At 46.2% G+C, this 15,000-nt stretch overlaps 2 protein-coding genes across 2 annotated transcripts in view; one reads left to right on the forward strand and one right to left on the reverse strand.

The window, feature by feature from the left end:
• slc26a6l2 (solute carrier family 26 member 6, like 2) overlaps nucleotides 1-1,891 on the forward strand; it is a 12,045-nt gene extending 10,154 nt beyond the window's left edge. The window contains exons 18-19 of the mRNA XM_068710375.1: nucleotides 488-618; nucleotides 718-1,891. Of these exons, the coding sequence (XP_068566476.1) occupies nucleotides 488-618; nucleotides 718-744 (158 nt within the window). The 3' untranslated portion in view covers nucleotides 745-1,891. The remainder of the gene's footprint in view (nucleotides 1-487; nucleotides 619-717) is intronic.
• Nucleotides 1,892-1,896: 5 nt separating this feature from the next.
• The window catches only part of si:ch211-117c9.5 (sodium- and chloride-dependent creatine transporter 1), a 19,689-nt gene continuing 6,585 nt past the window's right edge, over nucleotides 1,897-15,000 (reverse strand). Inside the window, exons 3-14 of the mRNA XM_068710398.1 lie at nucleotides 14,494-14,625; nucleotides 14,014-14,338; nucleotides 12,735-12,867; nucleotides 11,244-11,378; nucleotides 11,057-11,160; nucleotides 6,173-6,297; nucleotides 5,716-5,828; nucleotides 4,219-4,359; nucleotides 3,874-3,976; nucleotides 3,255-3,355; nucleotides 3,007-3,177; nucleotides 1,897-2,853 (exon numbers count right to left, since the gene is read on the reverse strand). Coding sequence (XP_068566499.1) covers nucleotides 2,725-2,853; nucleotides 3,007-3,177; nucleotides 3,255-3,355; nucleotides 3,874-3,976; nucleotides 4,219-4,359; nucleotides 5,716-5,828; nucleotides 6,173-6,297; nucleotides 11,057-11,160; nucleotides 11,244-11,378; nucleotides 12,735-12,867; nucleotides 14,014-14,338; nucleotides 14,494-14,625 — 1,712 coding nt within the window. The 3' untranslated portion in view covers nucleotides 1,897-2,724. The remainder of the gene's footprint in view (nucleotides 2,854-3,006; nucleotides 3,178-3,254; nucleotides 3,356-3,873; nucleotides 3,977-4,218; nucleotides 4,360-5,715; nucleotides 5,829-6,172; nucleotides 6,298-11,056; nucleotides 11,161-11,243; nucleotides 11,379-12,734; nucleotides 12,868-14,013; nucleotides 14,339-14,493; nucleotides 14,626-15,000) is intronic.

A 15,000-nucleotide genomic window follows, 5' to 3' on the forward strand; every position in this document is an offset into this window, starting at 1 on the left:
GAATTGGTCGTCTTTGTAAAATCCCTCGACGTGTAAGCAGTGTTTCTATCGACGACCATAAACTAAACTTTAGTCCAGACTTAAACATCTCAACTACTCTTTAATGGACCGCCAGGAAACGTGGCGCAGGTATTCAAGTTGTAAACGTGCTGATCACCAACCAGCAGCTCAAGGTCTTCACTCATGCTGAGACATATCTCACCATGTCCCAGATGTTTTCCAACGACATGATGTTCTCCTGATGTTCCTCTGGTAGTTTTTGGGTTGACATGCTCTTCAGGACTCATTGTTTTATTAAACTTCGGTGATCCCTTAACTTTTCCATATCGCGCCACCATACTTTTAGTCTTTGGAACTAGCATATCTGACTCAGCGTCTTCTAAAAACATACTTTTAGCGAAAACTATTTCCGGTGCCTCATTGTTTATGATGTTTACATATATATATATATATATATATATAAATAAACATATACATATCTCTACAGTGTGTGTGGTGGAGCAGCTGGAGACGGCAGGTTTCTTCTCGGAGTCCCTCCCAAAGAGCTGGCTGTTTGTCAGCGTCCACGACGCCGTGCTGCACATCCTCAACACGCCGAGGCGGACCGACTTCGCTCTGGTGAGTTCGTCCCTCTGAATGTGAATCGACTCCTGACGTACCCTGAGATGCTTCCTTCCCTTTTCAGCCCTAAAATCCTCCCTCCTTGTTGTTCTCCAGGATATGACCTGCAGTACTCAGATGTGACCAGCAAGGGTCAGACTGTTCCTCCATCCTCCTCCTCCTCCTCCTCCTCCTCCGAGGCTGCTGCATTGCTCACTGCTGGTCGTCATTGTCTCCTCCCCTCCTCCTCCTCCCTTTTTCAGTTGGTGGGAGAATGCACCACCTTGACATGGCGGGCCCTGTTGCCGTGGAAATGCAGGGAAATGTTGCTGTGGCAACGGGCTTTTTTATGATATCGCCCTAATGAGATAGAGCCGGCGTTACGTCACTGCAGCTGTGTGTGTGTGTGTGTGTGTGTGTGTGTGAGAGAGAATGTAACACCGGACTAATGGGAGAGTGAGATTTATATTCTCCACGCAACAAAGCGATGAGATGTAAATACTTGTCATCGCTGTGGACCCGGTGGTCCCTCCTCCTCCTCCTCCTCAGAGAGGAATCCTCCATCTTTAACAAAATCAACAGCGATTGGCTCCGGGAGCAGCTGGAGGACTGCAGATAGACACACGGTGTTACGTTTCAAGTGAGCAGCGGCCTCCGAGCGCGCCGTGGGAGTATTTATAGTCGGCGTTCACACGTCTGATTCCTCTCACATCTTCAGCTCGCTGCTATTTTAGGGATCCAGCGTTACCATCAGAGGACCAGCAGAGGAAACAACGTGCTGCATTATATGATTCAAACGTCACCCGAAGACGTGTGGTCCCTGACATGAAGCCTCTTTTACTCAACCTAATTCAAGTCACTTCCTAAAGACTTGCTGTGCTTCTGAAGGATCCTCTGGACCTCCGTGCGAGGAGGCGGGGACTCGTGAGACTCTGGATGTCTGGAGCGCAAATAAATGATCAACCCTGAACACGCGGGTCAGCGATCCTCAAATATTGGCTCCTTGGACCGACCACTCCAAAGTAAACGGCGTCAAGTGTCGTGCGTTGCAGAACACACACACACACACACACACACACACACACACACACACACACACACACACACACACACACACACACACACACACACACACACACACACACACACGTTTCCTCGAGGGCTTCCAGCTCCGCCAACTCTTTTGACTCTCCGACATGTTTGACGTGATTCAACCAGGATACTTTTTGTACATAAGTAAAGTGTGTGTTTGGTCCCAATGAGACGGTGTGAATAAAGACTCATAAACACATGGCGTCCATCTTTATCTGGTCGTTTATTGCATCGAGTCTCCTTTCCCCTCCCCCGCATTCCCTGTCTCTCCTGCTCGTTCTCACGTTTCTCTCCTCCTCTTAAGGTGGAGACACCGACCATCGTCACCCCCCTCCGATATATTGATAACACTGATTCACAGACCCTACGACACACTGGATACTTAAGTTACTTCATAACACACAGATGGTGGTGATGCTTTTGTCTCTTTTTCATTGTTTTTAACAAATGGAAGATGTGTAGTTTTTTGTTGTACAGTTAATTGAGAGAATACAGATGTCACATGTACATGGAGACGACACTTCCACGGTCCAACACGCACACACACACACACACACCATGGCATCTCAGCAGCAGATTTAGAGACTTTTCATCAGAAAATCTTTTTTTCGCTCATTCAGCACTTTATGTCGGGACGGATGAGCCACTGAAAGGGCTGACAGACAGGCACAGAGAGGGGGAAGATATCGCGACTACGCTGGACACTCACAGGACGAGACGGGACGGCACAAAGGCTGGGGGGGGCAGGGGGGCGGCGGGGGGGACAGTAAGAGAGGGGGGAGAGTCGGCGAGGTAGAGTCGGAAGAAAAGCAGAGCGGAGGGTGATCATGTGATGCGACGGCGTCTTTCAGTTCTTCTCCCATCTAATCTTTGGTCCGATCGTCCGAGGGCTTTAAAAAAAAAAACGGTTGGTGTGCATGTACTTTATGTAGTGTGTGTGTGTGTGTGTGTGTGTGTGTGTGTGCTGATGTTAGGGGGAGACCTTGGTGTTGTGTTGTGGGGGGGGGGGGAGGGGTTGGTTCAGCTCTCTCATCAGATGACACTTTCAAACAGAAGCGTGCTCTTGGTTCCCGCTGCCGGCAGCAGCTTGGCCTCGCTCTCCGGGGCCAGGTACTCCAGGTGATGCCGACCCCACACCGGGGTGGTCAGGTGCTGCCAGCGCTGCACGGAGAGAAGACAAAGACGGGGGGGGGGGGGGGGGGGGGGGGGACACTTCATTAATGAGTGACGAAGAAGTCATGCAAAGCAGAGATGAGGGAGGGCAGTGTCCGGGGAGACGCTTTAGTAAACAGAGAAGAAGAGATGCACACTGACCTCCCGCAAAGACCCTTTGCAGCGCAGCAGCTTGTAGAGGACGGTGACGGGGATGCAGAGCATGGAGGACAGGGCCAGAACCCAGCCGAGCACTTCGCCCCACAGGGGGTACGTGTACGAGCTGTTGTAGGTCAGCGGCTTGTAGTTCACCACGTGGAACATAAACACCGCCTGGATGCACAGAACCACGTCAGCTGGTTGCAAAAACAAACAAAACAACGACAACAAAGAAACGAGGCGGAACTCACCACGCAGACGAACGGCGTGACGTAGGACCAGCACCACTTCATGTAGGGTAGCGGCTGATAGCCGATCATGCGAGCCACGTCGTCCATGAAGCGGTCTGCGCCTGACACAAGCCACACAAAGCACGTCGTGACTCATCGTGCAACGACAAACTCCAGATTGGCATCGGGAGTTTGTGTCGTTTGTATTGATGGACCCTTCGCTAAGCCCCGCCCCCCCCCCTCGAACGAACACTGGCCAATGACATGGTAGCATCGATTTAAGCTCCGACCAGGGTACGTCAGTGGAGCTGACGTCAGCAGAGGACGTTAGCACATCGTTAGCACTGCTATGCTCCGCTAGCTTACTGAATATAGTGTAGTGGTTTATAACTGTGGATAAAGAAGAACAGTGTTCCTTCTATCTTCATCTTTTTAAACTGTTTTCACTGATGAATCAGTTTGACTTGCTGGTCGACCCTTCTGTCTGCTTCTCTCTGAAATCGCCTTTTTTTCCCCCCCAAAAGATAATTCATATGTATTCAGAGTGCAGTTAGTGACAGTGTGGGCTCCGTAGTGACGTGGCTCTGACAGCTTGAACGGAGGGGGGTGGGTGGGGGAGGGGGAGGAGGTATTGTCTCACCATAGACCCATGCAATCACCACACACTCCCAGAAGGCCTGCCACAGCAGAGTGATGCCGCTGGCCGAGTAGTAGTCAAACAGCTGGAAGACATACATCCCTCCCTGACGGAAAACAGAGAGAGCAGTCTGCATCAGGACCATGCTGTCGACACTCCACGTGTGACCCGTTTCCTGCTTTCGTCCCCGTTCATCGTGTCTAACTACGCGTCATTTCACAAACACATTAACACAATGTCACGCTCCGGTGAGAGACTGGCTGTATTCTGTTTTACAATCTGCCGACCGTGAGTCCCTGAATAATTCTGAAGAATCAAAGAAAAGGAGCTCTGAAACCCTCTGTGTACCTCAGTGACCATGGACATGTCGATCAGGAAGCAGATGAAGCAGCAGATGGCCGCCACCACCTCTCGCCGCAGGGAGCCCAGGGCAGATTTAGGCGGCAGCATGTCCATTATTCCTGTTATCAAACCCTCCACACCCACGAACTAGAGAGAGAGAGGAGGGGGGGGGGGGGGGGGAGAGACATATATTGTATATTAATGTTATTGTGTATTAATATTATTGTATGTCTATTTTTGTTGATGCTTTGGCAATACTGTTTCTAAACTTTCATGCCAATAAAGCTATTGAAATTGAAATTGAATTGAGACAGAGAGAGAGAGAGAGAGAGAGAGAGAGAGAGAGAGAGAGAGAGAGAGAGAGAGAGAGAGAGAGGAAGAGAGAGAGAGACACAGAGAGAGAGAGAGAGAGAGGGGGGAAGAGAGAGAGACGAGAGGGGAAGAGAGACAGAGAGAGAGAGAGACAGAGAGAGAAAGGAGAGAGAGAGAGAGAGAGGGAGAGAGAAAGGAGAGAGAGAAAGAGAGAAAGGAGAGAGAGAGAGAGAGAGACGAGAGAGAGAGGGGGGAGAGGAGAGGAAGTTAAATCTGCATTGTTATTCAAAAATTAAATATGAGTTTGTAACCTTAGTGAGTTCTTTAGGTGGCAAAAATATTGAGGCGAGCAGCGACTCTATCAGTACCGACACCAGTGTTTAATCAACAAGCTGTAGGCCTCACTGGGTTTTATTGTAAAGCCAATAAAAACGTAGTTTTTTCCTCATATTTTTATGAATTCATGGTTCATGTATTTTTTCTTGCTTCTTGTGATTTTGACACTTTAAACTCATAAATTCACGACTTTAATCTTGAGTGTTTTCTCTGAATATTACCGCCTCATTATCATTCTTTATTTGTGTACCTACAATAACCTCAGTACGCCGTTTCAGGCTATATTTCAATATTACTTTTTTTTAACTTGGTAAAGAAAAAGGTAACAAGATAAATACACAGATGGAACACAGTAGGTATGAAATAATATCATAAAAACGTCTCCCAGAGTAAGAATGTTTACGTCTTTACAGAATCACATTTCAACCCTCCAGAAACAGCTGAGAGGAGAACAGCTGTGCGGCTATTTTCATACACCGTTTACCAGAAACATCGGCACATGAACACGGCAGGAATAAGAGAGAGAAAGAGAGACAGAGAGAGAGAGAGAGAGACAGAGACGGGTGGACATGAATGGGTCGGAGAGCAGACAGACGCTCTCTGTGTGAAACAAGACAGAAGCTCATTGACAAAATCCCTGAGCTGTAAAACAATGCATGTAGGCACCGGCTAAGAAATGCTGAAACTGGACGTGACGAGTCTCGACTGTTTCAGTGTGAGAAGAATTCAGAGAGAGAGAGAGAGAGAGAGAGAGAGAGAGAGAGAGAGAGAGAGAGAGGGGAGAGAGAGAGAGAGAGAGAGAGAGAGAGAGAGAGAGATGTAGACGAGCACATATAGAACATAGCTCGGTGTTACCTGGCTGTCGAGGCCCAGGATGAGCAGCATGAAGAAGAAGAGTGCAGCCCAGACCGGCGCCAGAGGCATCAGCGTCACGGCCTTGGGGTACGCTATGAAGGCCAGACCCGGACCTGCAGGTTCACAGACAGAAGCATTAGGTTTCAAGAGCTTTTACTGTCAGAACTCATTAGTGGTGCACCGGATCACAAAGCTCACGGCCTGTACATATATTTATATATACATATATATATATATATATGCTCATATACATGTGCTGCTAAGGTTACTAGCTCTCCTCTGATTGGTTGTTAGGAATGAAACATGATCAGAGATCAGAGACTAGAACCACATGTTTTACTGAGTACTGGAGGAGAACCATCGTCAGGAGAACTTTAGTTCCACTTTATCCACATCGGTCCGTTGCACCACTAATCCTCACTGCACTGTGTCTTAGTGACGCCTGCATTCTTCTTACCGCTCTCAGCCACCTTGCTGATGTCCACGCCTTGCTCTGCAGCCATGAAGCCCAGCACAGAAAACACCACGAAGCCTGCGAAGAAACTGGTTCCGCTGTTGATCATGGCCAGCAGGAACGCATCTCTGCAGAGAAACAGAAACAGAGAGAGGTAAAATTACTGCACGTCTCCAGTCACAATGCACTTTACCTCCACGCCTGTGCAAAATGTCACTTCAGCATTTTATCCTGTTAGACATTTGTGTGAAATTGTCATAATTAGCATGTGATTTCAGACTATTAACGTGAAGTCATGTGACCGTGGTGGAGTTAATTTATAGACTAACGTGAAGTCACGTGACCGTGGTGGAGTTCCTCTATAGACTAACATGAAGTCATGTGACCGTGGTGGAGTTCCTTTATAGACTAACGTGAAGTCACGTGACCGTGGTGGAGTTCCTTTATAGACTAACATGAAGTCATGTGACCGTGGTGGAGTTCCTCTATAGACTAACATGAAGTCATGTGACCGTGGTGGAGTTCCTTTATAGACTAACATGAAGTCATGTGACCGTGGTGGAGTTCCTTTATAGACTAACATGAAGTCATGTGACCGTGGTGGAGTTCCTTTATAGACTAACATGAAGTCATGTGACCGTGGTGGAGTTCCTTTATAGACTAACATGAAGTCATGTGACCGTGGTGGAGTTCCTCTATAGACTAACATAAAGTCATGTGACCGTGGTGGAGTTCCTTTATAGACTAACATGAAGTCATGTGACCGTGGTGGAGTTCCTTTATAGACTAACATGAAGTCATGTGACCGTGGTGGAGTTCCTTTATAGACTAACATGAAGTCATGTGACCGTGGTGGAGTTCCTTTATAGACTAACATGAAGTCATGTGACCGTGGTGGAGTTCCTTTATAGACTAACATGAAGTCATGTGACCGTGGTGGAGTTCCTTTATAGACTAACATGAAGTCAGGTGACCGTGGTGGAGTTCCTCTATAGACTAACGTGAAGTCACGTGACCGTGGTGGAGTTCCTCTATAGTCTAACATGAAGTCATGTGACCGTGGTGGAGTTCCTTCATAGACTAACATGAAGTCATGTGACCGTGGTGGAGTTCCTTTATAGACTAACATGAAGTCAGGTGACCGTGGTGGAGTTCCTTCATAGACTAACATGAAGTCATGTGACCGTGGTGGAGTTCCTTTATAGACTAACATGAAGTCAGGTGACCGTGGTGGAGTTCCTTCATAGACTAACATGAAGTCATGTGACCGTGGTGGAGTTCCTTTATAGACTAACATGAAGTCATGTGACCGTGGTGGAGTTCCTTTATAGACTAACGTGAAGTCATGTGACCGTGGTGGAGTTCCTTTATAGACTAACGTGAAGTCATGTGACCGTGGTGGAGTTCCTTTATAGACTAACATGAAGTCATGTGACCGTGGTGGAGTTCCTTTATAGACTAACGTGAAGTCATGTGACCGTGGTGGAGTTCCTTTATAGACTAACGTGAAGTCATGTGACCGTGGTGGAGTTAGCTTTTTACTTTACACTTCAAACATCATAAAAGTGGAGTTCATTTGTGAAGATTATCTTGCTAAACAAAACCTTTAAATATCATAAAACAGATTATTTTCTGCAATAATCCAAAATCCAATAAAAGAATCTCATTGTCTTTTTGTGGAGGGACCCAGTGTGACGCTAACTTCCTGCTGGACCACAAAAAAAATACATCTGCAGTTCTCTTTTGTGAGAAATATCTAATACATAATATACAATACAGTATAATACAACATGAGGCTGACGTGAAACACTCAAGACGAGACTGGCCGGTGAGGAGAGGATCAATAGCAATCTCCCTGAAAGCTGCTGTCGTCTCTGTACTTTGCCGATTGGTCTGTCAAGTCTGAGAGCAGAGAGAGTGAAAGCTAAACCTCTATGGACGTCTTGCTATTCCACACATAAATACATAGAATATTATAAAAAAGCATTCGTGTACTTCTCATGCAAGTCCGAGGGTGAACAACGTCTCTTGTGATCCGCTCGGCACAGCGAGGGATGACCTTCTGTTTATCCTGACTACTGAGTTTAGCTGGCAACGATATGAGGAATGTATAAACAGCAGCGTGGTTATTGAGACACTGCAGCAGCAGCTGTGTTGAGCAGCGGCCTCCACTCTATAAAAGACGAACGCTCATGGATGAGAATAACCAAAACAAGCGGGAGCCGACCGCAGTTATTAAACAAAAGACCAGAGGTCAAAAGCCCTTTGAGGCTGCAACACTTACCGTTAGAACATTACCGCTAAACTGTGTTTGTCTACTGTAAAATGGGGAATTTATCGGACATTCCAGACTGTCGGGCCCGGCTCTACATGTCTGACCACGTCGGAAAATCAATAAAGTGTGGATGCCTGATCTTAAACGGGCAAACTCAAAAGGTGGAACGAAAAGCAGGCCGACAGAGAGAAGGTTTATGTTGGATCATCGGTTTACCGGAAAAATGACAGAAATGGTCGGACACAGAGACCCTTAATCTGACGTCGGACAGGTGTGTCGGGAACCTTTCAGTTCTGAAGAGTGAAAAAGTGTGTTGAAGCTGCATTCTCTCTAGTGTCCACCAGGGGGCGACTCCTCTGGTTGTATAGAAGTCGAGTCTAAAATGACTCTACTTCTCTCTTGATTTATTCCCTCAGTAAACATTGTAAAGTATTGTAGTAGTATTCTTTCCCTTAAGGTATACTTCAGGTTACTTCTGCAACATTACTGCGCTGTTCAGTACATTTTACCAAATGGGTCAAGAACTACTGGATGTTAATGTTCTGACGTTTGGCCTGTAACATTCTGACATGCAGCGTTAACATTGGCTAATGTTAGCACATTAGCATGCTTAGCATTAGTCGCGTGAATACGCGGCCATCTCTCCCGTGGTTCTGGACCAAAGTCTCTTGAACCAAACAGAGGATTCATACAGCTCCACTGCTAGCATGGCTAAAAATACACAAGTTCAGCTTTTGTGGTTTGGAAGCGAGTTAAAAAAGACCCCAAATTTGCCCTATACATCGGCATCTGCAGACATGTTTGTTTACCTCCCCCCCCCCACCCCAAGCTATTCCTGGGCTACTCCAAGTATGTGTGTGTGTGTGAGAAACAGAGCCGAGCCGACATACCTCAGGATCTGAACTCATCTTTAAACTTCCAATTAAGGTCAAGGCAGAGGAAAACAGGAGGCTCCTCCTATTATGGGCATTTCAAATATGCAAGCATGTGCTGATTTACAAAAGAAAATAATATCCCCACTACTGCAAAGGAGGCTTACTTTCTGTAAGGGCCTTGATGTGTTTACATATCTGACTGTGTAGGTTAAACTCATGCCCAACCATCAGTGAGGTCAGCTGCTGCTATAAACAGATCCACTCAGGGTCTAGCCGATCCTTCATTACCTCAGTTCAACCCTGCAGCCTCTCAGAGAGCCTCTCAGAACCACCGACTGAAAATAAAACAAGAGCTCGTTCCATATATTCGGGGCTTAATGACGCCGCGATTCTTCCTGGCAACGCGTTGGCTTTCTATTCTGATAATGCAGGGAGATCACTTTACATCTGAAATGTGAGTGGTGTGCTAGGAACAGTCCCTGCGCCCATTTATCATGATTCCATTCAGAGAGTGAATTCAGAGCTGACGGTTGTTCCTGTTGCTCAGTAATGTATAACTTTTCTGAGTATAATAATGTACATATTCACACATTAATGCATAATGTATGAATATGTAAATAGGTACGCAAACAGTTCAGAGATGGAAACCACGCCTACTTCTGGCTTTAATCCGTTTATTATTGTGGCGTTCAACCTGCGACTTGAGAAACGACCTTGAATTGATGTATTGTCATTATTTAAATAGAAGTGGCGGTAATGAACCCAATGAACCGGAAACTGTCAAACAACAGGAATGATGAAGAAAGAAGGGCGTTGACATCAGGACAAACAAACGATTACATCGGGGAAAATCTTCTAATTAATTACTTAAGAGTCATTTTTTTGTTCTCTTTCCCGTTAATCTACTGCTCCACTGTCCTGTAGGGGGCAGTGATGCACCAATAAGACGCCGTTAAAATGAGAAACGTGGTGGAATTAGCGTGCTAGCTAGCCAACTAGTAACCCGTGTAGCGTTAGCATGAAAACACGGTGGAACATCTTTATGTTTGTTTGTTTTGTATTCTTCTTCGATGGATATTTTGTATTGTTTCTCATAGTTCTGTTACTATATTGAAACTATTTATAGCTCCCAGTAAAAAGACTTTCACACGATTGTATCACCGAAGTGAAAACAAACGGGAGTCTTGAATGGCGGCTTTGGCACGTTAACGTTAGCTAGCTAGCTAGCTAGCTAGCCTCTAAATGATAAAAACGAAACAACTTGATGCTTTATCTTGGTGTAAGAAAGCACATTGCTATCTCATGAACTCTGATTCACCAGACGTTGGAATGTGCTGATAGATTCATTTACAGACACAGAAAGGAGAAAACAGCCTTGTGCTGTGATTGTGAAGCTGCACAGTGTGTTGACTGAAAACAGTCAACACACTGTGGACGCTGCGTGGAGAGGAGACGACGAGGACGTTACTATTCTTTTGTTTCATGACGTAGATTAGTCCCAAACTAATTTCAAACAGTAGATGGTGTTTTGAGCCATTTACAACCATGACATCTGTATAGATTTGGTAAAGAAATGTCAACATATGGATGCGTTTCATCACCGTACAGTCAGCTTAAAACGACACGTTTAAGTTTGATTCTAGTCCTGGAGTCTGCAGTCGTTGGTGTCGGTGTTGTGTGTGTGTGTGTGTGTGTGTGTGTGTGTGTGTGTGTGTGTGTGTGTGTGTGTAAACTCACTGGTAGCAGTTGTTATGGAAGCGGTTGTAGCTGCCCAGCGCGGTCAGGGCGCCCAGTCCGATGGCATAGGAGAAGAAAATCTGAGTGCCCGCATCGATCCACACCTATCACAGACAGAACGCAGTTTGTTCACGACGCCGTCCCACTTGGGCCGACCCACAATGTTTCCTTTACTCCACAAACGTACCTGTGCCTCTCCGAGTTTGGACCAGTCTGGTTTCAGGTAGTAAACAATCCCATCCAAAGCTCCGGGGAGAGTGACGCCGTGGGCCAAGAGAACCACCAGAACCAGGTAGGGGAACAGAGCTGTGAAGTAAACCACCTAGAGAAAAGACGGAACGAGGGGGCGGTGAAGCGCGCCTCTCAACACAGCGGCGGACAATTTGTAAAAGCAAAAACTTGGGGGTGAGGAGGGGTGAAGTTTGAGTGCTATGCATTAAAACTTGAATTAAGTGAAAGCAGTAAAAACCCTTAACACAGTCAAACTCCTCACATTACATGTAAGTAGGTACATAAAAAGATGCAGTTATAATTTAAACAGGCTAGTTGGTAACAGTTCAGTGCTTATCAACATCAGCTACAGTCAAATGTTTCAATGTAACTGCACCCAAGTATGTTTTTATCACTTTGATTAAGCAATTACCTGCTTTGCAAATACTCAAGTCTTAAGTAGAAGCCCATTAGGTCCCTCCTGTAGTAGATGTGTAATGGGCCCTGTCATGTTACTTTGAAGAAAAGGTAGCCTGTAAATGGAAAGCCAGACAATTTGTAAACCTCCTGCAATAGCAGGGGTTTGTGGCAAACCTTTCCACAAGGTAGTCTTTGTCAAGTTATGCTGAGAAAGTCGCCCCCACCACCACCACCCCCCCATCATCCCACCACCCACCACCCCACCCCGTTGCCACCTAACAGAAGAACCCCGTCCCGGCTGAATCAGCATGGCAGTGAGAAGGGCACACATATTTGCCGTTATCTAGGGCGAAACACGGGCAGAAAAGCCCCTTTCAAAGCTCTCCAAACGTCTACATGGTGGAAAGTTACTAATCGGCTTACAGCTGGCTGGCTGCTTCAAATCTCCTTCGTTATTTATTTTTTTCTCTCCCCCCCCCCCCCCCTTCGCTCTGTGAGCTTTGGCTACTCTGGAGACACAAGTATGCAAACACAGACGTCTCCATATGCTACACTCGTTATCCCGACGCGTTGGAGCACACGGCATTTTATTTTATTTTTTTTTTTTAAAACAAGAGCGTGGAGCATCGTCTGTTTGATCCCACCGGGTAGCATTATGTAACGTCATTAAGACAATGAGATTACAGCCCGACTGAAACATTAAGCTGCACGTAAACATAAATACACGTGAGGGAGGGGTGGGGGAACTACACAAATTAGCAGACATTCAAAAAGAAAGAAAGAAAGAAGGAAGGAAGTACACGTGTTTATATTTGTGTGGATCTGCGCTTTAGTCTAGACGCTGATCCTAAAGCTGGTTTAAGGTCAAAAGGACCAAAATAATAAAATCCTGCAGTTATGTAAACCTGTAGCATGACGCGATGCCCTGGATACGCCCCCCCAATAAACGCATAAAAAAAAAAAAAAAACATAAATATGAAATCGGCAGTCCACACGCCCAAAAAACAGTGAAATGAAACATTGATCGCACAGTCAGAGAAGGCTTTACCTTGCCAGTGGATTTGACTCCTTTCCACATGCAGAAGTACACGATGATCCAGGTGGCTATGAGACACAGCACCATCTCATAGCTGATGTCTCCGGGCTCGTGCAGCCCGCCGGACAGACGGAGCACTTTACGCCTGGAGGGAAGAACACAAGAGGTCCGTCAGTGTCCCCGACGAGGACCAGTGTCAACCAACGCCTGAGAGCAGGTTGACGGCCACGTGTCCTCGTGTCCTCGTGTTAGTGGGGCGGCGGGTCACGGATCGGATCAGCGCCGAAGACAAGTTGCGATGCTGGTGAAATGCTTTGGTATCATCTGTTTATGTTGTAATTACTTCCATTGTTTGTGTTTTTACCATGTACAGTGCCTTTGAGTACCTTTTAAAGACAATAAAATGTGTTGTTATGATTATTACTAGTGGTCCGTTTCACCACTACCTTGTATTATCTTGAACACCTTGTTTTGTGTGTTATTAAGTACATAACGTACTTTATTAAAGAGATTAAAGAACAGGCTCTCTTTGTTTCCTCTCATCAGTAACAGTAAAACAAACACACAGCAGCCTTCCGCCTTAGATTAAACCTTAGAAACAGATAACGATTCAAAAGGTGTGCTGCGGCTGTAAACGTTACAAGGTGCATAACGCCAGACGGGGAGCGCTTCTGTCGCCTCGCAAAGCTAACGGCGCTAACGGCTAACGACGCAAATTACAGCAAACACGCTGCTGGTGGTTCTGAGAAACAAAGCAAAACTGTGATAACAAAGACTCCTCTATATATATATACACGTATATATATATATATATATATATATATATATATATATATATATATATATATGTATATATATATATATATATGTATATATATATATATATATATATATATGTATATATATATATATATATATATATATATATATATATATATATATATATATATATATATATATATATATATATATGTACACACATTATAGCTGTCATGTCATACGTTACTCCGTTGAATTAAAAACTGTGGGAAATATTCTACAAACGCATTTTGCGACCGTCATAAACCTCCTCGTCTTTGAATGACATTTTTTGTCAAATTTGACTTTTATAGCATTTTTTCGAAAACACAATATATATATATATACGACCAGTTGTTTTTTTTAACCGACGTAAAAACATCAGAATGAGCGATGAATCCCGCCGGCCTCCAGTTAAGACGGTAACGTGTGTTTAGGTGAAAGACAGCCGACGCGCCGCCGGACTCAAACCCCCAGACAAGGCAGAACATACTCCCAGAACTCGATGACCGGGGAGCGCATGCCCTCGGCCTCCGGGCAGCTTCCGTTGAGGAGCAGCTGGATTGAAGACAGGTTCAACGGGGGCGTGGAGGAGAGGAGGTTGGCGGGGGAGGAGGAGGAGGAGGAGGCGAAGCTGCGGTTGTAGCAGGCGCGCCGGAAGTCCTGCGTGCAGTTGGGGGTGTTCCAGGGGTGTCCACAGGTGGCCCAGGGCAGCTGGTTGGTGAAGGAGTGGAAGAGGAAGTAGAGGCCCCACACCAGGATCATGATGTAGTAGGTGTTACAGAAGAACACGATCACCATGGAGGCCAAGCCCAGACCTGAGAGGGGAGGAGCCAGAGGAGGCGCGTTAAGGCCGGAGCGGACCGAGCTACGGTCGTTAGGTTACGTTCGTTACGTTCTTAGTCCTGGAGTGAGATGTAGTAGTCTGAACAAGCCTTCTTATCTCTAAACATTAGCGTGTCGGCGGCGGTACCTTTGAAGAGGGGTGCGATGTTCCAGGCCGAGACCCCTCCCTGCTTCATAAACTGCCCCAGTGCGATCTCCAGGAAGAAGACCGGGATGCCTCCGATGAACACGATCAGCAGGTAGGGGATCAGGAAAACCCCTGAAAACACAGAACACACAATCATCACAAGACGACATCCCACAATGCAATGCAAAGCAGCGACGGCAACGCTCATGCCACACAGTGGGCGTCTCTGTGACGCTTCAATGTCAGTAAAAGATTTCACTTCAGCTCGCCGTGACATATCGCTATGTTTAGTTCAGACTTTAATGGTTCTCGCGAGTCATCACACGAGGTTGGGACATGTCTCAGGTCTGACACACAGAGACAGACAACCCTCTGTCTTCAGTTAACCAAAGCTGCATGCCTTTGGACTGTGGGAGGAACCTGGAGAACCTAAAGAGAACCCACGCTGGTTACGGTTACTGCCATCTCTTGCTGTGAGATGGCAGTGCTAGCCTTCCTGTCTCCTGC

The sequence above is a fragment of the Cebidichthys violaceus genome, unplaced genomic scaffold, assembly GCF_023349555.1.
Source record: "Cebidichthys violaceus isolate CVI_PGR_0920_01 unplaced genomic scaffold, fCebVio1.0.p SCAF_151, whole genome shotgun sequence".
NCBI lineage: Eukaryota > Metazoa > Chordata > Actinopteri > Perciformes > Stichaeidae > Cebidichthys > Cebidichthys violaceus.